The following is a 13,935-nucleotide window of genomic DNA, read 5'->3' on the forward strand; positions in this document are numbered from 1 at the left end:
AAGGCAGTGGGAACTTCTAAAAAACTGCGAAAATATAGAAAATATGCCAGAACCAGACCTACCAATGAATATTAAGAAACCATCATGGAAAGAAGTGGCAGATGTAGTGAAGAAAGCTAGGTCTGTATCCGCACCAGGTCCAAATGGCATCCCGTATAAGGTCTATAAAAGTGTCCAAAGATTTTGAAACACCTGTGGAGGCTACTGCAAGTGGTATGGAGGAAAGGAAAGATACAATTAATCTGGTAGAAAGCAGAGGTGTGTTTTATCCCAAAACAAAAAAAAATCAGAAGACATCACACAATTTCGGATAATCTCCCTCCTAAATGTAGAAAGAAAGATCTTTTTCAATATCATGGCTAGAAGGATGACATCATATATGACATATGTAGACACTTCAGTACAGATGGGCAGAGTACCAGGATTCTAAGGATGCACTGAACATACAAGTATCATTTCACAACTGATTCAAAAAGCCAAAGTTAACAAGAAATATCTTACAGTAGTATGGTTAGATTTGTCCAACGCCTATGGCACAATTCCACAAATGCTGACACAGGAGTCACTAGACCATTACCATATTCCAGACCACTTCAAGAGAGTTATAAGAAGTTGGATTGAGCTGCGGTTTACAACTAGTACATTTACAGCAACATGGCAGAAATTACAAAAAAGAATAGTTACTGGTTGTACCATCTCAGTTATCTTGTTTGTTTTAGGAATGCATATGATAATTAAATCTGGAGAGAGATAAACTAGAGGCCAAAAAACTTCCACTAACATTAGGCAACCACCCAATAGAGGGTTCATGGACGATTTAACTACCACTACAGATACCAATGACCAGGCTAGATGAGTATTAAAGAACTTGGAAGAAACTGTATCATGGGAAAGGATTGCTTTAAAGCCAAAGAAGTCTATAGCTCTAATAATAAGGCAAGAGAAGAGCACACACCAAGCTGAACTAAACGTGCAAGGAGAAGTCATTCCATCAATAATTGACAATCACATCAAGTGCTTAGGAAAGTGGTTTGATGAATCTTTAAGTGACAAGAACAATATCAGGAGAATCGAACAACAAGTATCAGTGGGAATGAGGAACATTGACAAGACATGTCTACTAGGAAAATTAAAGGCATGGATATACCAACACGGACTCCTGCCAAGGATATCATGGCCACTTATGTTGTACGAAATTACATTGACAACAATTGAGAAGCTTGAAAGAACCATCCACCAAGTTTTACATCTGTAGGGCTGTACAACAGGACTATTAAGTTACAGCTACCATTAACATCTATAGTGGAAGAATTTAAAACTCGTCTTATATATTGAACAAATCTAGAGAAGACAAAGTACGAACATCAGGTGTGATAGTGAAAACAGGACGAAAGTGGTCGTCCTCCAAAACAATTTCAGAGGCAGAGAATAGATTGAGGCATAAACATTGTAAGAAGAGAGCCTCGGTACATCGAAAAGCTGCTGCTGGAAAAAAACGCTAACACTCAAGAGACGAAGTCTAAATAAAAGAGAGATGAAATCTAGAGAAGAAGGAATCAGACAGGCAAACACAGTAGAATAAGGAGGCCAAGATCCCTGCTCCAGATGGGAATTAGAACAACAATCCCTTTCATGGTCAGAAATATAGCGATATTCTCAATTGCAACCACAGTTCCTTCTAAGAGCAGTATGTGATGTGTTACAAACACTTAAAAATCTGCCCAGGTGAAACCTTTCAGCAACACGATTACCCCTTGTGCGGAAACAGAGGAACTCTATAACATGTACTTTCAGGATTCAATATCGTTCTAACACTGGGAAGATGTACATAGCGACACAAGCAAGTACTCTTTAAACTTGCTGAGGTGATAAAAAATAGAGGAAAGAAGCAATACACATAAGAAACAAACTTATCAATATGTGAAAGAGGGGAAATTATGTAAGAAAAGTAAACAAAACACGTCGGGAATGTTAAACCAGCCAAGAGACTGTCGGATAGAAGTATATTTAGGAAAGAAGCTGCAGTTTCTTGATATTGTACCATCAAATACAACATTTATTTAAATATTAAGACTGAACAGAAGTGCGGTCACTTCCATTTTAAAAAACCGTCTAAAAATTAGCACAAATGCTAAAATTGTGAAGATTTCAGTAATTTTACATAATTAACTGATGCTAGTGCTACATTTATCAGTAAAATACGGAAAAATGAAACTAAACATTTTCAAAATTTGCTCTGAATACTGTATTTTTGTTATATACAATCTTCTGTCCAAATTTCCTAAAATTCCATGAATGTTTGACAAAGTTATTGATGCATAAAAAAAACTTTAACCACAGACTGAACCTAAATGTTGACGTCGACGACGGATTCTAGTATCGCTATGTCTCGCTTTCGTGACATAAATGTTGCAGACTCGACAAAAATCAAAGTTTTTAGTGGTGAAATGGGACTTTGTTGTCCAATAAGTAGCTGTTAAAAGCACTAGAACACTGTCATTGTTCTATTCACAAAAATAACCCACCCACAAACCTCTAAGTAGTGTATGAAACGATTTACAACGGATTGACCACCAAGGCGGTCAGCCGCCATATTGGAAAAAAGGCAAATCCAAGTAACTATTTCTTAACCAGAATAATATAAACACAACCAGCAATATATATCTATAAATTTATAAAGCACATATTTACCTTCATCCCCAACCCCAGCCCCAATGTAATTAACAATCCTTGTGAACATGTCTGAAAAGAAAATCCGAGACTACTTGCAAACCCTAAGATCTTCAACAGTAGGGAAAAGGTTCTTGAGACCCGTCATACTTTCCGACAAAATAGTGGTCTACCTAAAAGACTATGTCCACCATGTAGAAGACCGTCAAATTATCTGGTGGAACAAAAGAGGAACCAGTATACAAAATTCCATACACTGACTAGAGAAAAATGTTGAAAGCATAATAATTCAATTAGGAAACATTCATCTCTATATTTGCCTTGGAACCTGTGACCTTACAATCAAGAATAAAGACCGCACAATATCCTGAGCCAGACAATACCAAGATACTTAAAAAAAAATTATTTGAAAATTTAAAGAAATTCAAACTACTGCTACAGCCATATCCTAATTCTAATATAACTTTTATCGAAATTCCTGACTATTCTATAACTAAATGGAACAATCATAACAAGAAGTCACCATCCGAAGACCGAATCAAGCAGGACCAAGAATTAAAGAAACAAAGTCAGTTTAAAAACACAAATACAGGAATTAAACTCTTCTTTTAATGAACAATCTCCTTTGCTCAGCAAGCAAACAAGTAAAAAGGGGAAAGAACAAACCATGTCAACAGTTTATCAACTACCAGTTCTACTTAGACTGTATACACCCAAAACCAATCTTAGCCAAATACAGATAACGACAATGAAACATGTACCAAATGTAACAAAAAGTGTAGAACTAGAAACACGATACTGAAAATCATTGGGTACACTATAAATACCAGAAACTAATAGAACAAGAGTATAAATACCAGAAACTAATAGAACAAGAGTATAAATACCAGAAACTAATAGAACGGCGAGGAGTACTATGAATGCAAACTATGTTGTGAAGCAAAATCTAGCCTCCTGGCTTTGAAGGGGTGCACACAGAGTAACACCCATGCTCAGCAACTACTTTCATTGAAGAAGAAACCGAATTATTGAAAGTGTGTAACAACAAAGATGAAACGCCAACAAACCGCCAACCAGAGGAGAATTGTGCAGTATGTGACACTATACTTATAGATCCAGCCAGGGACATATGCGAATATTGTAATAATAAATGCCACATCAAATGTATGGCCGAAATAAAAGAAACATACATATGCATACCCTCTACCATACTCCAAGAAGAACTTAAGCTGAAAGAAAACTAGATCTAGGTATTGTAACCCCCACAGGAATATTAGGGAGAAAAGCAAAAAAATTCGATTTTGCTATGAGGAGTCAACACAACCAGCTAATCCAAAGCCAATACATAAACCCATATAAAACAAAACAACTTAGACGATCCAACACTATCTAAATTTAGCGAACTAAGAGCAAGAGAAGTATCTTGGTATTGTCTGGCAAAGTTTAAAAAGCAGAAGAGCATATTAGATTAAGGGAATATCGCTAAAATGTCAACATTTAGAAGCCAGGAACTTCAAATAAGAACAAACTGTTAAACTACTCAAAGAAAGATCGAGTCTGACAGCCGCTTCTTCACCCAACAAACGTGAAGTTCCAACTAATAGTCAGGACGTCTACTGTAATCTGAAAGAAGAGCCTGATCAAAACCTAGCAAATCTCCATACAAAATTATTAAACATCGTACTGGACGAAACGGATGGACAGCTCGACAAGTTTATGCTCTTTGATGGCAATCAGCAAAGACAGACAGAAGTAGGCAAGCTGAAAACACTATAAATCATACCAAAACCGAAAATATAGTTTCAATAACCTAAACCAGAGTCATACTGGGCAACCACTGAGCTACAAAATAGGCAGCAGACCCGTAACTACCAAAACAGAAAGGTATTCATTATAATATCCCACCGCCGATGCAAACAACGAGATATGCAGGCAATAAGTAAAATATAGACTATCATACTGCTCACCATCAATATCAACATCCTGTGGCCAAATACAGCATCATACTCTGCAACGCAAAATAAACAAGAACTTAGAGGCAATAGAAATACTTTTTCAACTTCAGTACAACAGCATTTTTAGTACTACAAAGCCTCAACCTAAACCGTATGTAACATAAGAAACAGGCGTAAAAAATTCAGAGTTTTCTCAACTAAACCTTGTCTCAACTGTAAAAACATAATAACACATGGACGGTATGGACCAATAATACATAAACTTACAAATTAATGATATAATCCTCATTCAGGAGCATTTGTTGTTCAAAACACAGATACATCTACTCGGTGAACTTAATGAACATATAAACTATATATGCAAGGGGGTTAATATGAATGATTCGCTATAACCAATATTATGCCTCGAGGATACAGAGAAGTAACCATTTTAATCACATGATAAAACCAATAGACCTATGGTCAGAATGAATACAGTGTATAGAAATCAAGAAAATCTCAAACACCAACATACTTTTAACATCAATGAAAGGGAGTAAAAACCATCTATCAGAATACCAAAACATAATTGATCAATCATATGAGCTCTACCAAAAATACAATGAAACCCATCAAATTATCATAGGAAATACAAACGAAGATCTGAATAAACAAACAGGTATAAAATGCAATCTATACCTGCAAGACTTTATAAACGAGTGCTGCTTAAAGTATAACAAAAAGGCAAAAACGTGTGTAAAACTAACTAGGACATTAATTGGATTATCTCCCTTTGTACCTTAGAAAATCAATATCCATGGCATCGAATATTGTAGTTCTACTATGTTCATTGTTAATTTTGAGTAACCTTGTTAAGTATTGTTATACTTTCGAAAAAAATAACACTTAAATTTTCAAAATTATGTACAAATTGATATTCTAAATTCATTGATTTATTGACAGAAATCGTAAATTTGGGTGTTTTTAATGAAATTATAGAACATAGTTAAACAAGAGTTCACAAATTTCATCAGATAACAAGAATGTGTCCATAGTACACGGATACCCCACTCGCACTATCATTTTCTATGTTCAGAGGACCGTGAAATTGGGGTCAAAACTCTAATTTGCCATTAAAATTAGAAAGATCACATCATAGGGAACATGTGTACTAAGTTTCAAGTTGATTGAACTTCAACTTCATCAAAACTACCTTGACCAAAAACTTTAACATGAAGCGGGACAGACGAACGAACGGACAGACGGACAAACGGATGCACAGACCGAAAAACATAATGTCCATAAATGGGGCATAAAAAGCATTATTAACTCTTTCTCTTACACACAATTGAAAAGCTGGATGATCAAAAAGTATTTTTTTATGTATTTTGGGAATTCATTTATACTGGATTATCTCCCTAGGAATAATCCACAAAGTGTTTCTTGTAAATTTGTGTTCTGATGTGTAACTAAATTTTCAATACATAATCAACCGTTATCTCATTGTTTGCACCATTCATAAATTACAGGGTGCAAATATTGGTCATTTTTATGATAAAATACTACCTTCAACATGTGGAAACTGGTTACAGCCATGTATAGCATCTCCTAACTAACAGGCATTAGATCCCGAGAAAATGGTTTTTTAAGGACGTCCTTATAATGATGTATTAGCACATAAAGTTACAACAATATATGATAACCCCCTTGTGAACTGTTTTTCATGGTTTAATGGTAGACTCGGTGTTAAACTAACCTAATCACAATTTTAACAACTGTATAAACCTCTTACACCTACACCAGTAAACAGAAGTCTCAAGTCTTATGTTTACACCAGGAAACAGCAGTCTCAAGTCTTGTTTCTACTCTAGAAAACAACAGGCCCAAGTCTGGTGATTACACCAGAAAACAGCAGGCCCAAGTCTTGTGTTTACACCAGAAAACAGGAGCCCAAAGTTTTGAGTTTATTACACCAAAAAACAGCAGGCCACAGTCTTGAGTTTACACCAGAAAACAGCAGACCCAAGTCTTGAGTTTACACCAGAAAACAGCAGGCCTGCAGGCCCAAGTCTTGAGTTTACACCAGAAAACAGCAGCCCCACGTCTTGTGCTTACACCAGAAAACATCAGGCCCAAGTCTTGTGTTTACACCAGAAAACAGCAGGCCTAAGTCTTGTGTTTAAACCAGAAAACAGCAGGCCCAAGTCTTGTGTTTACAACCTTGTAACATGGAAGACAATGGTCTATAGGGCATTAGAGTTTAGAACAATATATTTTATAAAAAATCAACATTTTTATGGTTCTAACAATATATATAAAAAACATGATATTCTACAATATGTATATGGCATAAAAATCACCTTAACAATTAAGATTAAGCCCAATAAAATTTCTTGGTAAATTTTGGAAATGTGATTTTCCACAGACCTTATTTGAACTGAGTTTTAATCATGTAAATGTTAAATGATCTTCGCAGTTTTCCTGAGTATAAATCTAATTAAAAATTTGAATAAAACCTACCACTGTCAAAATTAATTACTGTACATTCTGAAATTATTGTGTGCATTTATTATTGCGATTTTTTAAGAATGAGCAAACATGTGAGTTGAATTATTGCAATTTTAGGAAATGCTACATACAGATATGAATTTTCATTTTCAGACATACAATGTACTGTAAATTCAGAAATTATTGCAATTTTTTATTAATCTGAATAATGCGACTCCTTGTGAATTGCAATAATAAATAAAGGCAACAGTAGTATACCGCTGTTCGAAACTCATAAATCGATAGAGATAAAAACAAATCCGGGTTACATCTAAAACTGAGGGAAATGCATCAAATATAAGAGGAGAACTACGACACAACAAAAACACAACATTAAAAATGTAACACACACAGAAACGAACTATAGTATAACAATGGCCATTTTCCTGACTTGGTACATGACATTTTAAGAAAAAAATGGTGGGTTGAACCTGGTTTTGTGGCATGTCAAACCTCCTGCTTTTATGGCAACGTCAAACACAACACCAAAACGACAACATCACATGACAGGACCACAATACAAATAAATGGGAGAACATATAGGACAAAGAAACACACGAATAATAGCTAACAAAAGGTACTAGGCTTAAAATTCAATACGCCAGATGTGCGACTCGTCCACACAAGACCAACCAGTGATGATCAGATGAAAAAAGTTTGAATGCCAAAACAAGTACAAAGCTGAAGAGCACCGAGGACCAAAACTTCCAAAAAGTTGTGCTTAACACGGCCAGGGTTTTCTGCCTGGGACAAGAACATCCTTATTATTTAGAATAATTTATAATTTGAACAAGAACTTGCATTCTGATATCTGATACATATATTTGTATGTAGCAAAATTGCAATAATTCAACTTTAAGAGTCAACACCAATTGTCATTGTTTTTAATTTTGTTTTTTTAAATATATTTGTGAGGCAGGAACATTTAAATTATTTTATTTTCTGAAAATATGAATCAAATGGTGCTCTTCTATTGTTGAAACATAATTTCTCTTTTCTGGAAAAAACTCTTACAATGATGTGAGATATTTTCTTAGTAGAATATGATTCCAAACTACAACATGCCCAGCTCACCCCATCACATTCTCATTTTTTGTTAACCCTGAAATCTAGGTCAATACCCCAACTTCAAAGTGAACTCCCTTAAGGATGATCTTCACTACTACTCTACACTATTACCACGTTTATTCAGTACTTTTTTTTAATGAAACCTTAATATCTCATATTTTTTTTTCCTTTCTAACAAATAGACTATTTCAGAATATGCCATATTTACATAATAATGACATATAAAAAATGTATTTGTATACTAGGGGACAGATTTAATAATAAAAGCAATTTTGCTTGTTTCTGAATCCTATTTATTTCATGTATCAGAATTGTATACTATGTATTGATTTATTTGAATAAAATATTGTTTAAACTAAGAATGATCTTGATCTTGACATTTTGTCATATATTCGGAATCCTCTGGTTTTATCCATGTAGTGCTATAAATAAAAGTGATGCTAACCCCAACTTTTTTTTTCATAATTTAATCACATACAGTTAAAAAACTAATTTTAGAAAATATTATTAAAATCCTTGTTATGTTTTCATAGTTTTTGAAAGAAAAAAGGTGCCAATGTTAAATGTATGAAAAATCTGGAGAGAATAATTTCCTATAAAATTAAAATGGCTTATATATTAAAAGCAAGAACACTGGCCTTTCAGTTCTTTTGTCTGTTGGGGCCTCGGTGGCCAAGTGGTCTAAGTAGTCAAACCACTGTATCACTAGCCAGTCAACACTGAGGTTGTGAGTTCCAATATATCCCGCTAGTGGCAGGTGCACTCGACTCCAATGTCAATAGACTAGGATTGTCAGTTTTCCTACAGAAGGTAGGTGGTTCTCTCCAGGCACTCCGTCTTCTTCCACCAATAAAAAGTAACCGCCATGAAATAGCACAATAGTGTTGAAAGTGGCGTTAAACATCAATCAATCAATCTTTTGTCTGTTCAAACTTTATGCAAGGAAATACAAAGTATAAAACCTTAAATTGGTTTGGCCTTGATTTAAAATGTAATTCTTCTTTTCAGGAAGAAAATGATTAAATGAGGATCTGGATTAGGGTCCTTCATCACTTTATTCTTTAACTTTTTAGACCATTTTCCTCTTTCTTTATTTCTTTTTTCCCTTATTCTCTATTCTTTACATTTCAGCACCCCATTATTTTTTCCCCTTTTTTTCTTAGTAGAACATGATTCTAGTCCTTATTTTTTTTTTCATTTTTTTCTCTATTCTTTATATTTTTTCCCCTTTATTTTACACTTTTCCCCATTATTCACTTTTCTGTAAACCCCATCCAGACCCTCATAAGTCGAGTAAGTGAGAAAAAAATATTGGGCAGTGGTGTTATTTGATGTTACAACATTATGTATAAAAATGTGTTATGAAAGGACATATTATCTGTCACAAAATGTTTTAAAAATCATGTTTAAATATCTGTACTTCTCACATGTTACAAAAAATAATGAAAGCACTGGTTTTAAACCATATGAAAAATAAATATTTATAAATGATATGTATGAATAAATCACATAAATTTTACATCAATCATGTTAATGATATTACATTTAAGTAGTCTGGAGTATATATTTAAATATATAGATATAATTGATGATAAGTATATATATATAAAAAAATACAAAAATAACAAATATTATGTCACAGAAAATTGATCAAATCACAATCATAGACACATAGCTATGTGTGAAAATATAAATAACTGTCATTGTGTGTTTGAAAAATCTCAAACTGAGGTACAAACACTGTATATTAAATGAAAAAACAATGTATTGTAAATTGAGAATTATTGAGTGCATTTATTATTACGTATCACTGAATGCTGGAGAAAATGTCAGATCTACTGTGGATTCATCATGATTAGTGGGTAACCAATTTTTGCGGATTTCATGGGTACAGGTGAACCAATTTAAATTTTCAAAGAATTGCAAATTTTCTACAGGGTTACATATACAGACTTCGGCAAAACCATGAGATCAAATATCCACGAAAAATGCAAGTGTTCAATACACAGAAATCAGTACCCACAAAAATAAATGTGCCCACAGTAATTAATGCAGTTGCATAAAAAAGAAATATCACTACTAAAATAATGAATGTGAGTTTTATCATTGCAATCCTTACACATCACTTTTTCCCAATTAATGAAAACATCACAATAATTTCTGACTATTCCAGTAAGAGCTGTTTAGTGTGTGTTAGATTGGGATACATAAAATAAACATCTCAGATGAGTTTGATATTCGAAAAAATCTGAAATGGGGATCTATTTTTTTTTGTAAAATCACTGCCTATGTATGAGGGTCTGGATGAGGGGGTCCTTAATTTTCTTCATCTATTTTTTTCAATTCTTTAATTTTTTGCTGATTATTCTCTATTCTTTTGATTTTAGCAAATCATATTTCTCTATTCTTAATATTTTTTTCTATTCTTCTCTATTCTGTAACCTGATCCAGACCCTCATATATGTACCTGCATTCATGATTAGTCGTTTAGATTGAAGATTTGAAAGCTAAATCACTAAATCTTCACAAATGGTGAGAATAAAATACCTTGTATTATTTCCTGTTACATTTTTTCTGGATTAGGTCTGAACAATTTGAATGTCATTAGCAGTAAACAATCACAACACTTTTACATTTTTATTTACATATAATCATTTCATAAACTAGGTCATGGATTCACAGGTCAACCAGTTCAAGGGTAACAATTCTGTGTACTCATTGATATTTGTTGGGTACCAATTTTCTTTGAATTCATGGGTACAGGGAGACCATGAATTTTAATGTTCAACGAAGCAATAATTGACTATAGACTTGTAATTACAACTATTTGCCAAACCACAAAAAATACCATTTTTCCTCAATCGTGAAGAAAATCAGTACCCATGAAAATAAATAAATCTACAGTATTGTATATAAAAATATATTTTTTCAAATATGAAATAACTGAGATGTAGGATATATATGTTTCTCTAATTCTTCGTCAATTTATCCCTTTCTGCACCCATTGTATAAAAAAATGTGGTTCGTTTGATCTCAGTTATTCATTGGTTAAAATTCGATTATGACGTCGAATTTTCTTGCTTTCCTCTGAATTTCCTATTGTGACGGCATGAAAAAAGGCGACCATGCCTGATGACGTCACATAGAAAGAACACATCTTTTTGCAGATCATTCGAAAAGAAGGAATAAATTTGCCTGCGTATTGTTTGAAAATCATTAGAGAAACAGATTCCACCACCAAATCTCGTGTAATACGATATTTATCCACTCTCGACAGTTAAATTTTAAATATTTAAAACGCTCGGCAAGCCTCGCGTTTTAAATTTGAAAATTTAACTGTCTCGAGTGGATAAATATCGTATCACACTCGATGCAGTACTAGTGGTAGAATCTATATATTCGCAACTGGGTGTCTGCTTCAAAATATGATTTATATGTTTATAGTACATCTGCACTGTTTTTATGTTTAGGGTCAACTGACCATAGTTCTAAAAAACAAATAAACCAATTTACTACCCTAGTCCACAGTGTACAGGTAGATCGATTCACTACCCTAGTACTTAGTATACAGGTAGATCAATTTACTACCCTAGTCTGCAGTGTACAGGTAAGACAATTTACTACCATGGTCACCAATATTCAAAAAGAAAGTGAATATGGTCCAATATTACCATCATATGATAACATTTGAATCATCTTCGCTACAAAATATAGTCCACATTGAAATATGGTCCAAGATTGCAGTGTTAATCATCTTCCACAGAGAAAATAGTCCATGATATTAGGATCCAGTATTGCAATTTAACTCATCCTCCCCACTGATACAATCGCTAAAAGTATCACAACGACTTGATATTGGTATACAAATACCATTGTTACATGTAAACTCGTCTGACGCACAACCTGAAATAAATACATATCAATTAGGATGCGAATAAATTAAGTAGGTGTGGCCTTCCCCCTTGCAACACATGATCAATGAACCATCAAAACTAGACTTGTACTGTTACACCAATGTCCCAGGTAAAGGAGGTTTAACCTCCCCACATTCTTTATGTGCCTGTCCAAAGTAATAAGGAGCCTGTAGTTCAGTGGTTGTCTTTGGTTCATGTCTGTCATATTTGTTTTTCGTAAATTCTTTTGTTATAAATTAAGCTGTTAGTTTTCCCAATTGAATTGTTTCATATTTTTCATGTTAGGGCCTTTTATAGCCGACTATACTGTGAGTTTTTCTCATTGTTGAAGGCCATATGGTTGTCTATAATTGCTTACATCCACTTTATTTGAACTTTGGTGAATAGTTGTCTCATTGGCAATAATACCATTATTATAAAAACTAGAGGCTCTAAAGAGCCTGTGTCGCTCACCTTGATCTATGTGCATATTCAACAAAGAACACTCTCCAATATCGTAGACAAGAATAAAATTTATGACAAAAATCTCTTGTTTTGTTGATTTTGAATTGCTGATCATTTAGTCTGTTTAGTTTCTCTCTATCTTCTTTAGTTTTAGTTTATTTTCTCTCTATCTTCTTTAGTTTTTTTTGGCTCAAAACACAAAAGAGGGTAAAAAAAACTCATTTAAGGGCAATCACTCCTATAAAGAGTGATAGTCTACTAATTATATCGTCAAAGTTTAAGCAGATCTTGCCTTGCTGATCATTTTTGTGATTTAAAGTGTCTATTTATCTATTAATAATTTTTATCATATAAGGCAAAACGCAAATAAAATGGTAAAAATAGTAATTAAAGGGCAATAACTCCAATAAGGAGTCATCGGACGATTTTCTCTATATTGTCATAATAGTAGATCTTGTCTTGCTGATCACTCTTCTAATTTAAGTTTCTATCTATCTATTATATTTTTCAAAAAATAAGGCAAAGACACAAAAAATTAGTAAAAATCATCATCAAAGGGCAATAACTCTAATAAGTAGTCAACTGATAATTTCAACCATGACACTTAATTGTAGAACTTGTCTTGCTGATCATTTTTGCAATTTAAAATTTCTCTCTATGTAGTATAGAGATAATAGACAAAAATTTTAAAAAATGGTAAAACTTGTCATTTAGGGACAATAACTCATAAAAGAAGCCGTCTGACAGTTTTGACATATATAGACAATTGGTAGACCTCAACATTCAGAACAATTTTTTCCATGTCAGATTTTTTCTATTTATAATGGTTTTCAAAATAATAGAAAAAACTTGCATTTTATCCATATGTTCTATTTTCAGCCATGTCGGCCATCTTGGATGACAGGCGGGGTCATTAAAGGGCTGATCATTTTTGCAATTTTAAGCTTATCTTTTTCTATTATAGTTTTCAAGATAATAGGCAAAAATGATAAAATTTGGTAAAATTTGAAGATTAAGGACAAAGTTGTCAGACAGTTTTAATTTCAAAGGACAAATGGTAGATCTCATCATTCTGAATATATCTGCCGATGTCAGATTTTCTCTATTCATAGGGGTTATCAAGATAATAGACAAAGCTTGCATTTTATCCCTATGTTTTATTTTAACCATGTTGGTTGGCAGGCAGGTCATCGGACACATTTTTTAAACAAGATACCCTAATGATGGTTGTGACCAAGTTTGGTTAAATTTGACCCAGTAGTTTTAGAGGAGAAGATTTTTGTAAAAGTTAACGACAACAGATGACAACAGACGCCAAGTGATGAAAAAAGGCTCACTTGGCCATTTGGGCCAGGTGA

General features: G+C 33.5%; 1 protein-coding gene across 6 annotated transcripts in view; it reads right to left on the reverse strand.

Annotated features, from left to right (window-relative positions):
* Nucleotides 1-6,877: 6,877 nt before the first annotated feature.
* LOC127722981 (uncharacterized) overlaps nucleotides 6,878-13,935 on the reverse strand; it is a 63,612-nt gene continuing 56,554 nt past the window's right edge. For all 6 annotated transcript variants that reach the window (XM_052229381.1, XM_052229380.1, XM_052229384.1 and 3 more), the window contains one exon: nucleotides 6,878-12,122. In XM_052229381.1, coding sequence (XP_052085341.1) covers nucleotides 12,001-12,122 — 122 coding nt within the window. In that variant the 3' untranslated portion in view covers nucleotides 6,878-12,000. The remainder of the gene's footprint in view (nucleotides 12,123-13,935) is intronic.

This window comes from Mytilus californianus, unplaced genomic scaffold (assembly GCF_021869535.1).
Source record: "Mytilus californianus isolate M0D057914Y unplaced genomic scaffold, xbMytCali1.0.p SCAF_13, whole genome shotgun sequence".
In the NCBI taxonomy this organism is placed as follows: domain Eukaryota; kingdom Metazoa; phylum Mollusca; class Bivalvia; order Mytilida; family Mytilidae; genus Mytilus; species Mytilus californianus.